This window comes from Leptosomus discolor, chromosome 5 (genome assembly GCF_034619465.1).
Source record: "Leptosomus discolor isolate bLepDis1 chromosome 5, bLepDis1.hap2, whole genome shotgun sequence".
In the NCBI taxonomy this organism is placed as follows: domain Eukaryota; kingdom Metazoa; phylum Chordata; class Aves; order Leptosomiformes; family Leptosomidae; genus Leptosomus; species Leptosomus discolor.
The window spans coordinates 42,241,323-42,259,984 of NC_141395.1; the positions used below are offsets into that span (position 1 = coordinate 42,241,323).

The following is an 18,662-nucleotide window of genomic DNA, read 5'->3' on the forward strand; positions in this document are numbered from 1 at the left end:
TGATAGCTGTGAAGTTGCATTGATCTTGAGTACCTCTCTGAGAATTTCATTCACAGTCCGTGAGATCATGGTTTTCCAGAGTTCTGGAAGAGGAGATCAAAATGCTGGAGTGTGGGGGAGAACATCTCTAGTTTGTGTTCCTCTTTTCAAAACACTGGTCAAGAGAAACACTTGGCTCTCCCAGAATGCTTCCTTACTGTGATTTCTGTTGGAGATGTAGAAAATCAGGAGAGTAATCTTCATGCCGAGACCAAAACTACCCACAGAGTCTGACAGCAGCAGCCAGAGTCCTTGTGTTCTCTTATAAATGGGAAGTTTGGATATCAGGCTTGCTCTTTCAGTCTTTCATATCAGCCTTAAATATATATGCACATAAAATGTCTTTATGAAGTCCCTGCTTGAAATAGGGGAGATATTTTTTATTGGGTAGACTTAAAAAAAAGGTATTTTAAGTCCTTAGCACTATTTCAGGTCTTTATTTCTATTTTGATAGAATTTTATTTACTGATGCAGGTGGGAGCTGTAGATTTCTCATCGAGTCCATGAGGATTTCTTATATGGACAGAATATGCTGATAAATGTAACTGCTGAAAATGGTGAGGATGCAGGAGGAAATTTTGGCTCTTTATTTGAAAACCTGTTTGGTTTAGCATAGTGTCCTGTCTCCTTCCTGAAATTAATAGATTGTGTATGTCCTTGGAAGGACAGACAACTATTTTAATAGAAGGAGGTTACAGTATTTCCTTCTTTTCCTTTTTTTTATTTCTGAATGCAGGGAGCACTGGCATGGGTCAAGTGCTCCTGATTGTAACGGAGACAATCTGAAAATCCCAGCTATGTGGCAGTTGTTTGTTTCAATCCGTTTGGAAGAGCTGAAGACAGGAAATACCCTGACTCTGAAGGCTGTCTTCTCCATTAACTATCAGTTACGTGCTTGCAGCAGAACCCAGCTCTCGTTTATGGAGAGGGGCTCTGGGACTTGAGATGCCATGAGAACAGCTCTGTTAAGCTCCAGTGCCGCAGGAATAGGTAGTGCTACCAGGTGGCCTGTAAAGAACGTTGACCTTGCTCAGCTGTGGAAATAGTGGCTTCTGTTGCTTTCCTCTGTATCGATACGTCTGTCAAATTTGGTCCAGGTCATCCTGGATCTGTGCACCTGAGACACTCAGACAATAAGTGCCGTGCAAAATCAGGTGTTTTACTGGATAATTACAACTGCTCCTTTTCTGAATAAACTGAAATGGCAGTGTTCTGCTTTTCAATTACTAGTTTGAATGTGGTAGTTTATATTCTTTTGAACCAATGCCTATTAAAGCACACATACAGAATTTTTCTAACATGGGTTTAGTTTTTAACAGGCTAGTAAAATACTTTCTATATCTCCACTCATGACTGTAAAGGATGAGTGAGTGGACTCTATGCTGGGCCTGGTAAATATTCCTTAAATTGTATTCTGTTTTGTTAATAAAACCCTTTTCCCCGCCCCCTCCCCAGTATTCTGCAGCTGCAGAGACTTCACACCATGATTTCATTCTCTGGGCCAGGAGCCCTCCAATAAAATTTTACTTAGTGGGGGTTTGTTTGTTTTGGTTTTCTTTTTTTCTTACAATTTTGCATAATCACCAAAAGCCATCATCTCTACTTAAGGGCATTTGGGGAAAGCTGTTTGTAAAGTATAATTATAAAACTAAAACACATCTGGTAATTGTGGATGTAAAAATATATGCTTGTATCTCTTTCCCACCATCTTTCCTGTGTTTTCTTTGCTTGCTGATAAGTCTGGCTTGTAAAGTATGTGTACAAGCATGTCAGTCCCTCAATTTAGACTGATATTAGTCCCATAACTTTGAGACTTCTGTGCTGAAAAATATTCAAGGCAAGAAGTGTCCTTCTAAGCAGTATTTGCTGTAACAATCCCACTGAAAGTCTTTAGTGGTTCTTTTTGTAGTACTTGCATGATTTGTTAAGCAAAACTTTGTCTTATTTAACATGTATGTAATCTGTGCCAAAAGACTTCTAGCGGTCTTAAAATGCACTGGAGCTAAATGATAAACATATTAAAAAGACAAAGTTATACATTCACTTCAGTCATTCCAGTTCAATGTTCATCCGTTATCAAAACTGTCATTCCTTAATCAGAAATAAATCGATAACTATAAATTTGGGGCAGCCCTCTTTCCTGACCTTAGGAACCATGTGCTGCTCTTGTTGTACAGATGCAACTGTTCTGCAACTGTTCCTCACATCAGAGTTTTTCTAGTCTTTAGGCGGTGTGCAGAATTATTTTGGAGTCTCAGTATTATTTTTTAATTGCTCTTTTACCAGGATAAAGATGCCAAAATCAGCTTCCTTCAGAAGGCAATTGATGCTGTTGTAATGGTAACAGGAGAGCCCCTGTCAGTAAAGCCAGCGCGTGTTGTGGCTGGACACGAACCTGAAAAAACCAATGAATTTCTTCAAGCAATTGGGAAGTGTTGCTTAAATAAGGTATGACATCACATATATATTTTATACATATGGCAATAGGTTATCAGAGCTTATTTGCAACAGACTTTATTGACAATCATCTTCTACTTCTAATTACACAAGATAAATGTTTGGTCACCATTTATAATAATTAATAATAATAGTAATAATAACAGAGAGATAGTATGTGATCCTTAGCAGAGTTGGAGCCAGGTCCCCATGCAAATACATTCTGGATATTTTAGTGCTTTTACAGAATCACAGAATGGCAGGGTTTGGAAGGAACCTCTGGAGATCATCTAGTCCAGCCCCTGTGCTAAAGCAGGATCAGCTACAGTAGATCACACAGCATCACATCCAGGTGGATTTTGAATATCCCCAGAGAAGGAGACTCCACAACCTCTCTGGGCAGCCTGTTCCAGTGCTCTGCCACCCTCAGAGTAAAGAAGTTTTTCCTCATGTTCAGGCAGAACTTCCTGTGTTCCAGTTTGTGCCTGTTGCCCCTTGTCCTGTCACTGGGCACCACTGAAAAGAGCCTGGCCCCATCCTCTTGGCACCCGCCCTTTAGATATTTGTAAGTGTTGATAAGGTCCCCCCTCAGTCTTCTCTTCTCCAGGCTGAACAGTTGCAGGTGTCTCAGCCTTTCCTCGTAAGAGAAATGCTCCAGTCCCCATATCATCTTTGTAGCCCTCTGCTGGACTGTCTCCAGTAGTACCCTGTCCCTCTTGAACTGGGGAGCCCAGAGCTGGACACAGCACTCCAGATGTGGCCTCACCAGGGCAGAGTAGAGGGGGAGGAGAACCTCCCTCGACCTGCTGGCCACATTCTTCTTGATGCACCCCAGGATACCATTGGCCTTCTTGGCCACCAGGGCACATGGCTGGCTCATGGCTAACTTGCTGTCTGCCACAACGCCTTCTCCGCAGAGCTGATCTCCAGCAAGTCGACCCCCAACCTGTACTGGTTCGTGGGGTTATTCCTCCCCAAGTACAGGAAACTACACTTGCCCTTATTGAATCTCATGAGATTCCTCTCTGCCCAGCTCTCCAGCCTGTCCAGATCTTGCTGAATGGCAGCACAACCTTCTGGCATGTCAGTCACACCTCCCTGATGACACAGTTTTGTGTCATGAGCAAACTTGCTGAGAGTGCATTCTGTCCCTTCAGCCAGGTCATTGATGAATATATTGAACAAGACCGGACCTGGTACTGACCCCTGGGGAGCACCACTAGCTACAGGCCTCCAGCTGGACTCAGCACCACTGATCACAACTCTCTGAGCTCTGTCCTTCAGCCAGTTCTCAACCCACCTCACTGTCCCCTTGTCTATCCCACACTGCCTAAGCTTACCTATGAGGATGTGGTGGGAGAAGCCTTGCTGAAGTCCAGATAGACAGCATCCACTGCTCTCCCCTCATCCACCCAGCCACTCTTGCCATCACAGAAGGCTATCAGGATGGACAAGCATGATTTCCCCTTGGTGAATCCACGTTGACTACTCCTAATGACTTTCTTTTCCTCCATGTGCTTAGAGATGACATCCAGAATGAGCTGCTTCAGCTTCCTGGTCCTCCTTCTTGCCCTTTTTGAAGACTGCAGTGACACTGGCTTTCCTCCGGTCCTCAGGCCCCTCTCCTGTCCTCCATGGCCTTTCAAAGATGATGGAGAGCAGCTTAGCAATAACATCTCCATCTCCCTCAGCACTCACAGGTGCATCCCATCAGGGCCTACGGATTTGTGAGTGTCCAGTTTGCCTAAACGATCTCTAACCCGATCCTCCTCAACCAAGGGACAGTCTTCCTTCCTCCAGACTTCCTGTCCTACCTGCAGGATCTGGGTTTCCTGAGGACCAGCCTTAGCAGTAAAGACTGAGGTGAAGAAGGCATTCAGTAACTCTGCCTTCTCTGTGTCCTCTGTCACCAGGGTACCCACCTCATTCAGCAGCAGGCCCACATCTTCCCTGGTCTTCCTTTTGGAACTGATGTACTTGAAGCTGCCGTCGTTGTCTTTGACATCCCTAGGCAGATTTCATTCCAAGTGACCCTTAATCTTCCTGGTTGCATCCCTGCATACCCTGACAATGTTCTTATATTCCTCCCAAGTGGCCAGTCCCTTTTTCCACATGCTGTAAACCCCCTTCTTCCCTTTGAGTTTTTCCAGAAGCTAAACGTACACTGATTTGTATTTTTCACCTTGCTTATTGTTCATTTCATAACTTTTGTTAGGTTTGAAGAAGTGTATGAAGCTTCAGAACTTTTAAAACTTCTTTTGGATGTAGACACATTAATTATATGACCAGTTGCTGCTACCTTTGACTTTGTTTTTCCAATGTGCAGCTTTTTTTTTCTTTACTTTTTTGGATATGTTAATGCAGCAAAGGAGAAATTTGATAACCTGCAGGGGCAGTTCTTAAAATAAATGTTGCATTCTTAAAATAATTGATTCATCAAAAGTAATGGGGATTCTTTGCTTATAGGTGTTACAAAGGTATTATCTAAACCCCTTGAATTAATAAATGTGAAAAAAATCTGTATATTTAACTGTGAAATACTACAGTGTTTACAGGCTGATTGCAGGTTTAGTTTGGATTATCTTTGTCTGATAATCTACTCATTTAAATTTATGTTATTTTGTTTTAATTAACTGACTGCTATGAGCTTCTTTCTTATGAGTTGCTTCAGATCAGGAAGGGGGGAGTTGATAAACATATGCACAGAGACTGGATGAGTTAAAAAATGTGCTTGATGGAACAGTTCTGATGAGATTTAATATCCAGAGGTTATAGTCTACCCATTTGAATTAAGATAATGAGCCCCTTGGCTTTTATTCTGTGTGATGTGCATTGTGGAAAAGTTTTCTGTCAGTCAGCTTGATGCTCTCAGTGCTGAGCTGAGCATGCTGCTTGGAGTTAGATAGTTCAGGCAAATGTTGCTAATGTGCAGAATTTTGTGTCCAAACGTGAAAACCCACAAAAATTCAGCCTTTTGCATTTGCAAACCAAGAGAGAATCAGGAGTCAATGACCAGGGCAATATCCGTTTTCGTGATCTAAAAGCTGTTCCTGTTTCAGGAAGGAGAATTCCTCAGCAATATGTTGGGTTTTCTTCTTGTTTTTTGTTAATGTAGTTAAACTCTGTGCCACTTGGATGTGAAAACAGGTTGTTAATTTGCTGTCTAAATGATCTAATTAATAATTGCTTGTCGTCTTAACAAACAAACTAGATGGAGAAGCTTTCTAAATGGTGTAACTGCAGCTTGTTGAAAGCCATTCTTAATGTAGTTTTCTTTAGTGACTGTTGCTGGTTGAGCAAGTATTTGGTGAAAGTGTAATGTCCTAAGAGTGGATGCAAATACAACATAATGTGGTTTTAAGGGTGTTTAACCAATCTAGCAGTCGTGGTATAAGGACTGGACAGTCACTTACCTTATCATTTTGAAAAATATTGAAGCTGTTGCAATGAGAATTGCTGTTGTGCCATAATACATAAAAAGCACCATATATTTGTATAGTTCTGGTACATATAATCAAATTATTACAAGAACTGCAAGGAGGTGTTTGACATAAAAGAGCATTATTACTGCTGTGAAAGAATGTTTCCAAAAGAGCAGAACCATAAGCTTTATTTAAAAAAACCCACTCAAAACCAAAATCAACAAAAAATCCCCAAGTCATGTTGATTACAGAGTTAGGAAGAAAGGAGAAAAGGAGATATTCAATAAAATAATTTACTCATTTCAGTGATGTTTTTCTATTCCTTGCAGCTGTCCAGTGATGCTGCTGTAAAAACGATCTTAGCTGGGGAAAGAGCTGATGCTAAAGGGAAACCTCCATCCTCTAAATCTCGAGATAAAGAAAGCAGAGAATCCAAAACAGAACAAAAAAGCCATAGAGATAAAGAGGTAGGCATCTGCAACTTCTGTGGGGTACAGGGGCTACCACTCTTTATAATTGATTGGTTGGTCTGTCTTAGCTTGCGTTTTTGTCTGTGTGATAGAGTTGCCATGTATTGGAATTGATTTTTAGTTTTTACTTCCTTTCTAGGGTAGAGGAGACACTGAAATTAAAGACAGAAGCTCAAGCAGAGACAGAAAACCCAAAGGAGGTTTGAAAGAGAGCGAAGAAAGAGAAAAGGAAAGTGATAAACAGAAGGGTAATGAAGACAGGCACAAAGACCCTGGAAGAAACACCTTTAAGGAAGGAGAAAAACAAGAAAGGGAGAGAAACAAAAGCAAAACCACCAAGCAAGGAAGAGAAACAGAAAAATATAAGGGAAAAGGAGACATAGAACGAGAAGGTGATCTCGAGCGTGATAAAGGGCAGGAAAGAGAGAAAAAAAATGAAGGAGGAAGAGAAAAGGACAGACTGAAAGGAAGAGACAAAGATAAGGCTAGGGACAGAGAACGAGAGAAAGATGTTGATAGAGGAAAAGACGGGGAAAGGGATAGACAAAGGGACAGAGAAAAGGATGGAGAGCATTTAAAAGAACATGGAAAGGGTAAAGCAGAGAAAAAGGTAATTGAAGTCTTATTTCAGAGAATAACTTTTCATATGCTGTGGTAGGGACTGAATGTTTGTTCTAATGACCTTGCATGTTTGTATTTCTGCTTATTTAACAATTAAGTGCTGTAACAGCAATTACTCTCATGAAGTGAGAGTTTCGACGTGGATTTGATCTGGTAAGAGTGTGACTGAGGCTGTGTGTGTAATTTCATGTCTCTGTCATGACATATCTTAACTTAAGCAATTAGACTTATCTGACTGTGCTTCCTGGACATTTAATAAGCAGTTTCTTTTCTGAACTCTGCATGTCTGAATTCTCCTGATGACCATAGATTATGTTTGACAGAGAGAGGTGGCAGCGACTAGTGGAACTGTGTACTTCTGTCCTCATATGTCTTCCCAGTAATACATGCCATTGTTGCAGCCATAGCCAGCTTTTGGGGAAGATGGGGCTGAAGAGAGTTCCTTTGGGCCATAACTAGTCATTAATACCTCTCTTGAGCTTACTTCTTCTGTAGCAGGACACACTGGATGGATGCAGTCCTGTACCACCTGCTGTAGGTGAACCTGCTTTCGCAGAGGGGTTGGACTAGATGATCTCCAGAGATCCCTTCCAACCCCTGACATTCTGTGATTCTGCAAGTTGTATAGCTGTATTTTTTTTTTTTTTCTGTCCTTCTAGATTAAGCTGCTCACTTCCAGCTTGATTTCTCCCCCCAACCCCACTCGTTTTGAAATAAGTGTTGGAAAGCCCATCTAGATCAAATAATTTCCCTCTTGCAGTGGTGCTCTGTCTGCAGTGGTCTCTGCACATCATGTTGCATCTTTGAGACTGAACACAATTCCATTTCCCCATACTTCAGGCCTTCTTAGTGTAAAGGCCTAAAGGCCTTAGGAGCCATCTCTTCATAGCCTTTCATTTTGTTGTTCTTTCTGTCTTCTCTCTTCGTCCTCTAAATATTTCCTGTTCTCATTTTCTGTTCCGTTGCATGCTGATTCATGGTAGAAGTTCAGGATTAATGGACATCAAAGGTGCTTCTGTTAAGGGGTAGTTTAATTTTGTTAGAGGTGAGAAAGTACTTCTGTCAGTACCTGTCCACTGGCCTTAAGGATCGTGGCCTTCCTCGTGTCACTCAAAGAACAATGTTTAACTGTCGATTTTGCACTGTTAGTCCGCTACGTGGGGCAGGCAAGGTAAAGAGGGCAGGTGGATGGCTAAGAACACGGTTGTAATGTGCTCATTTCCCCTTTCATGTTATTCAGGTAAGTAGCTCACTTCTCAGCACACTGAATCTAAAGCAATTGGTTTCTTTTCAGTCCATAAATTCTGAGGAATTACACTTAGAAAAATACAGAGGCCAACTGAAGACAGCAAGTGCCAGCCAGATAATGGGGTTAGTAGCACAGCAGGTGAATATTGAAAGTGTTGCATTTTAGAATGATTTAGGAGTCTGCATGAAAGGAATGTAGGATTGAAAGGTAGGTAGATGACTAGTTTTAGGGTTGTAAACCAGATAAAATAGATGCTTGTCTGATTGTTTGTTTTTTGGTAGATTTTTGTTTTCATTTGTTTGAGCTTGAACAAAAAAAAAGGTCTCTACTCAGTACTCAGTTTATTTAATTTTCCAGATTTTCTTTCTGTGTATTGATATGTTGGGTGCTTCAGGAAAAATATTTGTTCAAAGTTTTCTGTTTATTCCTTTGAATCTTTCCTGGAAAGCTGTTAGGTTTTGGTTGTGGGGGGTTTTGGTTTCGATTGGTTTGTTTTGGTTTTTGTACTTTTTGTACTTTAATAGAAGTTACTGTTTTGGAAAGAAAATCAGTCCATTGTTGTGTCTGGGCCCGTGTTTTGCAGCTGGGTGATGATGGGGCAGAATAGCAACTCACTGATTTACCTCTGAACAGTAGCTGTTGGTTGTGATACTGTTGTGTCTGCATCTGCTGCTTCTTGATGACCTGAGGCAATCTGGGGAATTACGGAGCCATATGGCTAAATGTTTAAAGAGTGAGACTTCAATAAATTAACCTAAAGCAGCTCAGACTAGGAGAAAATAGGCAGGATCCCAAGTCTAGCAGGAGTCTCTCTTAGAGAGTCTGTGGGCTGCTGACATCATCCTGTCTTCTACATGAGATGACAAATTTATAGCTATTCTTTGAGTGAAATCCAACCAAACTTTTTAGATTATTGGCACTTTGAGGGAGAGCTTATAAAATAGTTTTTAGCCTGAAGCAAATGTATATGGCCAAGTTAAACTTCCTGCAAATTTGGTCTCTAATGGAAATTCTGAGCCTCCTCCCAAACTGTCGTAGTGCTCTTGGGCACCACAATAATACACTGGGGCAGTAAAGTTTCATTTCCCGTCTTAAGTGCTTTTGGGAGTGATTCCAAGGCATGTGGGTTTATTACCTTAAATCTACATGACATGCTTTGGTCTGCTTGCTTGCGTAACAGTAGACACTGCTTAGTTTTTAGGTGGTGAAAACATACACTTTAGACCAGTACATGACAGATGGTCATAATCTTAAGACTGAGGAAGAGAGAAATGAAATGAAAATGTTCCCGATGAATTTTTAGAGCTGGAGAGCTAAGATACTGCACAAAGTGATTTAGAGGAAATTTCAGCATGAAAAAATTGGAAAGTGCATGTAATGGACTGGGATTTGATCTTCCTGTCCTCACAGTAGTTTCACAGCAGGGTAATGCCTTTATTTCCAGGGATTTACCTTGGTTTAAACTACTGTAACTCAATTTAAGTCACGTGGCAGTGAAACAACTGTGTTTAAAAAGAAGGGAAACAGTTTATGTCTTTATGCATATGAAGAGTATTGAACCGTATTTTGTAGTCTTTGCTGCATAGTTAATAAATCTTCAGCATCTGTCTTTAGCTTTTTGTAAATATAATATAAGTGAAACACTTTGAAGCATACCCTCTCAAGCAGTGGTTGATATGCCAGTACCTCACATGTCACTCACTCTTTACTGCCTTGAGGATTGACCTCTTTTCTCGTTTGTTCCTGTCATGCTCATTTACCCAGTTAACCTGGCTCCTAGTCCTGCTCTCTTCATCCCTATGCTCCTAGCTACAGCTTCCCTTTCTTCCCAAGCCTAGTCCTATGTGGCTTCACGTTGTAGTGAGCTATTTGTCTTCCACTTGATTTTCATCTTGCGTCCTCTGAATTAGGTCCTTTCTTCAGACATGCTGCGTAGCAGCATAAGAACATGGAAACAGTGGGGGGAAAAAGCAGTGGGGAAATGGGAACTTTTATTTAATTTGAGATGTCCGCAGACTTTCAGGCTGAATGGCTTTTATGCTGCATTTACTTTAGAGAACAAATTAATTTAACTTTTTTTCTTCATATTCTACATGTACAGCAAAGCTATCACTTAAAGTTTAGTTCCTGGCTTTGGCCCTATGAGTCTTGATAAGTTTCTGTCTGTATTCTTGCAAGTCTTGATTTTTCATGCTGCTAATTATCAGAGGCCAGCTTTAAAATGCCACTTAAATTTTGACAGGTAGTCTTTTGTTTTGGTTTTTATTAAATGTATTTTTCTGATACTAAAGAACCTGTATGTTACCCAGCATGTAACAGTTGTCACATGGGTATCTATAGTTTTCTGGAACTAAAAGAAAGCAACTGTAAGTAGGACTTAAGAAGAGACGTTTGGCTAACACATATGGCTATTAGAAGACAACTATGTGCTGCTTCAAGGCTAGCTGTTGCATACCACACTGTTTGTCATCAGAGCAAGTTGAGTTGTATTTTACTAGCTCTCAGTCCATCTCGGGTAAAAGTTTAAAATGGACGCTTCATAGCATGACTTGTTGACCTTCTAAGTAATACTGTATTTTGACAAAAGGTGATTCAGGTCATAGAGCTTCTGAGGAGCGTATGGTGCTGTTTATATGAAAGTGGCTGCAGAACAGGTATGTCATTTACCCCTAAGGCCAAACACATTGGAAAAGTCTCTTCCATTTTACAGATGGCTGCTGAAACTCTTGGCTAGAGCTTTTTGTAATATCCTGTCACTTTTGGCCACTTCTATAATGACTTTTATTTTTGCCCTACAAACTGTATTGCTCTGGAACCGGTCATTTGAATCAGCCTCTAAGTCATATCTAATGAACTTCTATTTCTGTTGGAACTCATCTCAACTATATAATGAAACAACTACTGAATGAAAAAAAGACACAACTGCCCTAGAAGCAGCAGAGAGTATCATTCCATGCAAATCTGCTGGACATGGCTCAAATAGTTTTGTTCTGGTGCTGTGAATGACCCTCTCTTTTTGGTGTTAGCTATTCATAACTGGCTCATATAATAGAAATCCATCATTAAAGCTTAGGTTTTAAAATGTGGGGGTTTTCTAATTGTTCTTTTTGTGTTTGAAAGGTTTTAATTAGTAGAAGCTAACAGCAATAGAACACCACCTTGAGAGCCTTCTTTTGAGGAAAAGATAATTGATCAATATTTTCCTAATAAGCTTTATCACCACAGCAGTCAAATTGACCTTAGCAAGTATAGAGCTTTCCTTGTTGCTGTTGCACACTAATAAATTCCGTCTGTTAATAATGACAGCCATTTTAGGAATAAATACTGGAAATACTGACAGTTTGAGGGAAAGAGCATAGCAAGTCTTTGAGGGATAACATAACTTTCAGTAAAAGCATTAGACAGGAGCTGTGCTCAATTGATGAGGTATAGTCTGTTGCACAAAACTAAAAACCTTGTATTTCTATAAGACAGATATATATACACATATATGTAGTTTTCTTTATATAAAACTTACACACATACTCCCACCATTTACAGTATACATGCAAATATACCTCCTGGCACTGTGGATCTAAATAGAAGAAAATTATTGTGGGGGGTTGATTGAAATAGAGTCTGTTCCCAGACATTTCTTGTTTGTTAATAGTGAACTATCAGTAGATCTGATGAAGTAGAGGGAGAAAATCATAGTGGCTGGGTTATATAATGAGTTGTTCCCCCTGCCTTGCTTGCATGGGAGAGTTTTTTGTGCCTTTTGAGTGTTGATGCACAGAGTGGCTGTGGTTAGAGGAGATGTATGTAAGCATGTACAGAACAAGTTATGAGAGCAGTGTAAAAGTCATGGATAGAAACTGTTCACGACATCCTTTCATGAATGTAGAGGCTGGTTGTTGCATGGAAAGGAGGAAGACTTAACAGTTTGGCAGGATGTCTTTTCAAAGTCTATTCTTGACATGCTGAAACATTAGAAATCTTTGTTTTCTTATGTCTTAAAGTGAAAGTCAACCTATTTAAAGGTTAATAATTAGGACAAATCAGCAGATTGGACGGTTTACAACAGACTGCTGTATCCTCTCCAAATAGAAATGTAATTACTGAAAGCTGGGAAGTGTGCATACATCCATCTAGGATTCCACTTTAATGTGTTTTTTCAAGGATGGTGTGAGATGAAGCGTAAGATTTCTTTTTAATGGCTTCAGTGACTGCTTTTTGAAGTCTTGGAGCCTCTGAATTTGCAAGAAGAATAATGACCTGGTTTATCTCCCTTTGGAAAGGCTCAAATCATAAAAATTGTGGGATTTATGTTTTTTTGTGCTACCATAGTGATTAAATTTTAGCTTTTACTTTGCACCTGTTGCCAGTGTGCACATGTGGCTCTACAAAAATGTTAAGCAGTGTTTGTAGTCACTACCTGACATAAATAAATGACGGAATCCACTCCTCCAGAAGCCTCAGCACCTATTCTCAACTCTTTCCCCACCTGTGCTAATAATTACATCACCCAAAGAGCTGCTGAAATTTGAGCGGACCAGATGTGGCCTGCGGGCCCGCTGAGCCAGACTCTGATGGTATGTGAGCTTTATTTTTGCTCTTTGCATAATGTTGTGGTTGTGAAAGATGGTAGTAATTAAGATGAACTAAGATTAAGATTAACCACTTACAATATTAGCTATGCATTTTGGACTTCTGTCTGTTTTTCTTTATAACATGCCAGTGTTTCCTAGAGTGAAACAAAAATATTGGTAGCTCTGGTTGTGGGTCCAATAATAACGGTAGTAATCCAGTGAAGACAGTATAAATCAAAACTAGTTTACATCGAAGCAGGACCATGTACTGTCCATTCTGCTACATTTTTGCAAAGCATAGGATGTAGGGCTTTCTTTTGGTGGATTGAATACCTGAAATTCTGAGTGTGCACATTACATTACAATCATGGAGGTGAAGGAGATGTAGTTTAGGTCTTTACAAACTTGTTGGAGCTGCTCACTTTCCTATAAAGCACCTCCAAATAGTTCAACTTCTCAGTTCGTCCCAGTTTGGATACTGTGATTGTCTATTGTTAATAAACATTTCCCCTTTGTCAAGGACTTCTTTTGAGCTCGTGGTGCGTTATAGCATATAAAAAAGCCACATTTGCTTTCAAAGCGAACATCACCATGTTCCTGACATGTCAACTTCGTTCCCCTCCTTCATGTAGCTTTCTCTCTGGGGCCAGTGGGTACGTTGTTGTAACCTTGTAAGGGTGGGATGTTGTTCTTGTAATTCTCATTTATGTTATCTGTATGGACATTATCAGCAGCCTTGACAGTAAATCTTGGATGCAAACTGTATGGACTGTTAATTCACACAAACTTCAAAAAAACAGATAAGGAGGAAATTCTGTGAGGTGCTAAACGTATTTCAGGATGTTGAATGAGATGCAGATATGTATTTTGGGGGAGAGAGCATAGAAACATAAATGGTATTCTATAAATCACCTGTACTTTTATCTGTTGTGTTCAGAGGTGGTTGCTTCCTTTTTAGAAACAAATGTTGCTAATGAAATCAGAGACTTGGGTAAAAAGACAGGAAAGTTATTAGAAGCATGAATGGCTTGTTGGAAGCTACTGGTTTATTATTACGCACCGTACTGTAAGAAGTGGGAAGCCCTGTATGTGTGTGTGGTGGGCCAGCATACTGGCTCTGTCCTCCAGTCTACATGTAAGCAGAAGTCATAGAATCATTGAGGTTGGAAAAGACCCTTAAGATCATCGAGTCCAGCCGTTAACCCAGCACTGCCAAGTCCACCACTACCAAGTCTGCCTCTGCTGCTGGCCAAGATTGTTGTAGGGCGGTGGACTGCCTCCTTCCCAGCTTGATCCCATACCCAGGAATTTTGCTGGGCTGGCAGGAGTCCTCCTTTACCCCTTCCACCTTCTCTGGAGGCATTTGGGGCCCAGGTGTGCTTCGGGTGGAGTGAGCAGTAGATCTGTAGTAGTGGCAGCTCTCAGGGACCTGCTTTCCACCTGCTTTTGCCAGGACGTTGTTCTGAGCCTTTTTGTAGAGCAAGTGCTGTAGCTGCTTTCAGCCTCTCTTGTACTACCTGTGCATAGGCTGTTATTCCTTCGCACACAGGGAACCCCGCAGTCCTGTTGACCTTGTCTCCTGGGACTGATGTTGATCTCATCTCACGAGAGGCTGCGGCTTATGCACATCTTTTTCTCAACCTCCAGCCAAGTGGACCTGCTGATTGAACTTGCTCCTTTCCGAGGACATACGACCATTGAAATGTGTAACATGCAGAATGTATTGTCAGTCAGGTGTTCTTGACTTCAGGCACTGCAAACTACATCCAGATAAAACAAAAGAATTCTCGTGTGTGCTTGCCTGCTTTCATTTCCTGGCCTCTCTGAATCGCTTTCAGATTAAGGTCAGAGTCCTCAGAAGTGTCCTGAATTTTCCTTCAGTTTGACCTTTTCCACTTTCGAACACTTATCCTCGTCCCTGTACCGGTTGCACCTTCAGATCATCCATTGCTTGTCTGCTGGACTTTCTGGCAGGACCCATTTCCCCCCAAAGTCCAGGGTCTTTGGCCAGGAAACTTGCCATTTGAGTAAAGGACTATGCAAGTCTAGTGGTACAGTATTTCAGTCTTTGCTTCTGTTATGGAATGAAATTTAAAAGACTTCCCAGATGGTTAAAGAGGAACTGTTTATCTGATGTAGCTGAAACATATAGGTGATTGTAAGCATCTTGCTCCTTTCGGTAGCTCACTGGTAGCTAAGCGTCATGCCCCGAGATCAGCAGTGGCATCACAGATGCTCTACAGGTTTCAAAAGATTGCTCTGCCTTGGATACTCTTGGTCCACATTTGGAAGTTGTTTTTACAGTAGTGAAATCTAATCATACAGATTTAAAAGAAAATAGCTAGCATGTATCCAGGAAAAATACCTGCAGACTTTGAGGAAAATAAACTTGACATATTCTTAATCTTATGTGTGTGGGTCAGTTTGTATTTTTCAGGTATAATACATACAGATAAAAACCCAACACATCTAAGAAAATTTTATATAATTATTCATTAAAAAATTATATATTTATATATAAACCTGCAGGCTTTTTTTTTTTTTTTTTTTTTAAAGAGTGAAAGTCCTGCAGGAATATCAAGGCAGCCTTCAACAAAAGGATCGAGGCAACGCGCCAAACCCGGAGGAGAAGGTAACTAGAGGGAGGATATTTTTTCTATTAAATATGCTGGAGGGTTATTGAATAGGAATAGCATAAATACTTAACTATCCGTGTTTGTGATTTTCAGTGCTTGTTTTATATTCCCAGTCTGCATTTATGAATACAATAGGCAATTTTTCTGCATGGATTTGGTACGTAGAAAGTGGTACTCGGTTCAGTTTGCTCGCATTCCTCATGCAGGATTGCAGATCTAAATTCAGCCTGCTCTTGATATTTATTCTGTTCTCTCTGAATGGGCTTTTTTTTAGTTGTTCTACAGCTATTTCTTTTTCTATTAATTTCACGAGAATTGTTTCTTTGCTTAATAATCTAGCAAGTTTAGACAAATATGCCTTGCAGAACTTTATCGTTATTTTTCTTTCTATCACTGAGGATTAGCGGACAGTATGTCTGAGTTGATAAAATTATTGCATGTTACCCTTACATAAAGTCATATGTAAAGGTTTGTTAAATATTTACAGCAGAGAAGTATTCAGCACAGCATTTTTGTTTCAGTAAGACTTAAGATATGTTGTTTAAGATTGTTTTAGTCAGATGAAAGATATTTGTGAGGCAAGATGTGCTTTTCTGTAGGGATAAATCATACAGCCATGAACTCTGAATTTGTATCTTTCTCACTCAGTAATATTTGGGAAGAGTGCTCTTTCTAGATTTGGCTAGGGAATCCCAACTTCACTTATTTTCTGAAATTTTCAATTGTTTCTCAAGGATCTGAAGTCCTAATGTTTAGTCTTTGGAAATTTGGGGTTTATAAATGAAAAGATCCTATTTTTCAAAAAAACCCAACCAACAAAACAACAAACAAACAAAAAAAGGAATGTTCCCTGTGATTAACTGACTGCTGGCCAGTACAAGAAGGAATTTCCCTGCATATTTCTTTGATAGGCAGTATACTAAACCTCTGAATTTGTGTTACACTTGCTGGGGTTTCTTCAGTGAAAAGATGACTGGGTGAATTCAAGACTAGCCAAACCTCTCTGAGTGATTTCCGTAGCTTGAGACGCTTACAATACTCCAGGTGTAAGCTGTAGAACAGGTGAAGATAAGGTGTTAAGCAAAACCTCTGGCTTGCAGCCCATTCAATGATTACAGAAGATTCCTCTGAATATTGAAGCAACGGCACGTGTTTATAGATCTTTGACTCTCTCCAATGTCTGTCATTACAGCTGTGGTCAACTGTATTGTACCTGGGCTGGTATCAGGCCTGGACCTCGTGATTAGAGTTGGAACTGGGAAGGGTGATCTGGGTATCACCAGTACTGAATTCTATCCCATGTCATCTTCCACAGCAGCTCAGCCAGGTGTAAGGAACACAGCCCTGCTGCGTTTCTGCTGAGAGTGCTGGGGAAGGAAGGCCAGATATTTGCTACAGAGGAATTATCAGTAGGAAATGAGTGTCTGTAAAAGGTCCATCTCTTTGTGCTGGCCAGGAGTCACCCCTGGTAGTGGTGTGGCCACCACCCTGAGTCTTGATGGCAGACGAGGAGGTAGCTGTGGTCATCCTGTCCGTGCTTCAGTGCTGAGTCTGTCAAGACTGTCACTCGTGATAGTCGATCTGTGGTATCCGTGCTTGCCCATTAGGAAGTGGATTGATATAAACTGTAATTGTATTGATTACAGGCCATTTTCTCAGTCTTTGGGTGATAACCTCTTCTGAGTCTTTGTTGACTGGAGCTATTTAACAAAGGGTGCAATCAATAAACATTTCCTCCTCATCTGCCTCTCACCTGCATTAGTCATTTCTCTTTGTCTCTTTAGACAAGATTTAATGAAGATTTTAGTCATAAGATGGTTTTAACTGGGTTTAATTGGGCCAGGATTTGCAAATAAGTAAATAATTTTATTTTATCGATTAAGGTGCTTCATTGCAATTGATTATCTCACCAGCTTTTGTGCGTAAGTGTATTAGATAGTGTATTTTCATACTAACGGGGAACTAGATTCTCTTCAGAATATCCCAAGTACTTAATACTTTCACATCAGGAAGAAAGGAATCTAAACTTACTACTGCTAGCTCTTTGTGTAAGAAAGACAAGAGGAAGAGCCTAGAGAAGCACGCAGGTGAGGAATAAAACTGACTGGTACCTGGACCTCATATGGCGACAGTGTGACTACAATTTCTGTCTGTTTTTAAATGCCTTTTTCCCCCCTACTCTTATTTCAGTGACCTGATTATTTACTGTGATTCAAATTTTCTTTCAATGGTTTTGTGCCCTGGGCACTGAAACCTTATTTCTAAGAGAAGTCACTGTACACAAATCAGTTTAACACCACTGTTCAGAAGATACAAAAACACCTGTGAATTGATACCTGTTAAAATACCTAATTCTGGCTGCTACTGTGTAGAGTAATGAAGCATAAAGATCTTCATACACTTAAGCTGCCAATGTCACAATTATTAATTTATGTAAAGAGACTGTGTGTTGCTGTGTGTCTTCCCAAGCATCTACATTTTCTTTGGGTTTCCATTTTAGTAGGTTTCCATGTTTCGGAGGCGAAATACTGAAGTTATAATAGAGCTTGGGTAGTGTTTTCAGAACAATCAATAGCCGTGTTTTCAAAAGGATTTGGGGGAAAAAGTGAAAAAGATGTTTAGGCACCTTAAATACCTTGGAAAAGATCTGGCACTCTGGATATGAATGTCTGTTGACTTAGGAGCTTAATTCATATTGGTGCTTGAAAATTGAAAATTTTACATCGCATCTCATGTACTTAAGTGCTGTGAAGTTTTAATAATTTTGCAGCTGAAAAATACCATCTGGATTCCATTAAATGTAGTCTTATTTTACTACTTAGTGATCCTTAGCTGATCCTATAACTTTCTTTATTTCCCAAGATTTGAATATTTGTTTTATAGCCTGAACTGGTACTAAACTACAGTGACCAGACACACGCCATTTATAGGATCGCCCCTTCTTTAAAATGAGGATCCAGTTTTTCTGGTAAATGAAATACGGTTAATGACTTATCCTGTGTTTTGGCTTCAAGGTGCACTCAAATTTCAGTTTACCTAAGCGATAAATACTTTGGGGCATTAGCCCTCTTTTTGTTCTAACGCAGCAGAGCTGCAATAGGTGAGTAGGGCTCAGAGGTGCCTCCTGTAAGTAATCCAGAGGGCAGTGAAAACCTTCTGGAGCGCTACTGATGCCTGTTGCATGCTCGTCTCCATAGTTACTGGTGCTCTTAATTGAGAGC

General features: G+C 40.3%; 1 protein-coding gene across 1 annotated transcript in view; it reads left to right on the forward strand.

The window, feature by feature from the left end:
- Positions 1–18,662, forward strand: part of IFT54 (intraflagellar transport 54) — a 44,657-nt gene that overhangs the window by 2,118 nt on the left and 23,877 nt on the right. The window contains exons 3-8 of the mRNA XM_086465995.1: positions 2,326–2,487; positions 6,227–6,364; positions 6,507–6,977; positions 7,648–7,705; positions 8,298–8,359; positions 15,362–15,437. Of these exons, the coding sequence (XP_086322121.1) occupies positions 2,326–2,487; positions 6,227–6,364; positions 6,507–6,977; positions 7,648–7,705; positions 8,298–8,359; positions 15,362–15,437 (967 nt within the window). The remainder of the gene's footprint in view (positions 1–2,325; positions 2,488–6,226; positions 6,365–6,506; positions 6,978–7,647; positions 7,706–8,297; positions 8,360–15,361; positions 15,438–18,662) is intronic.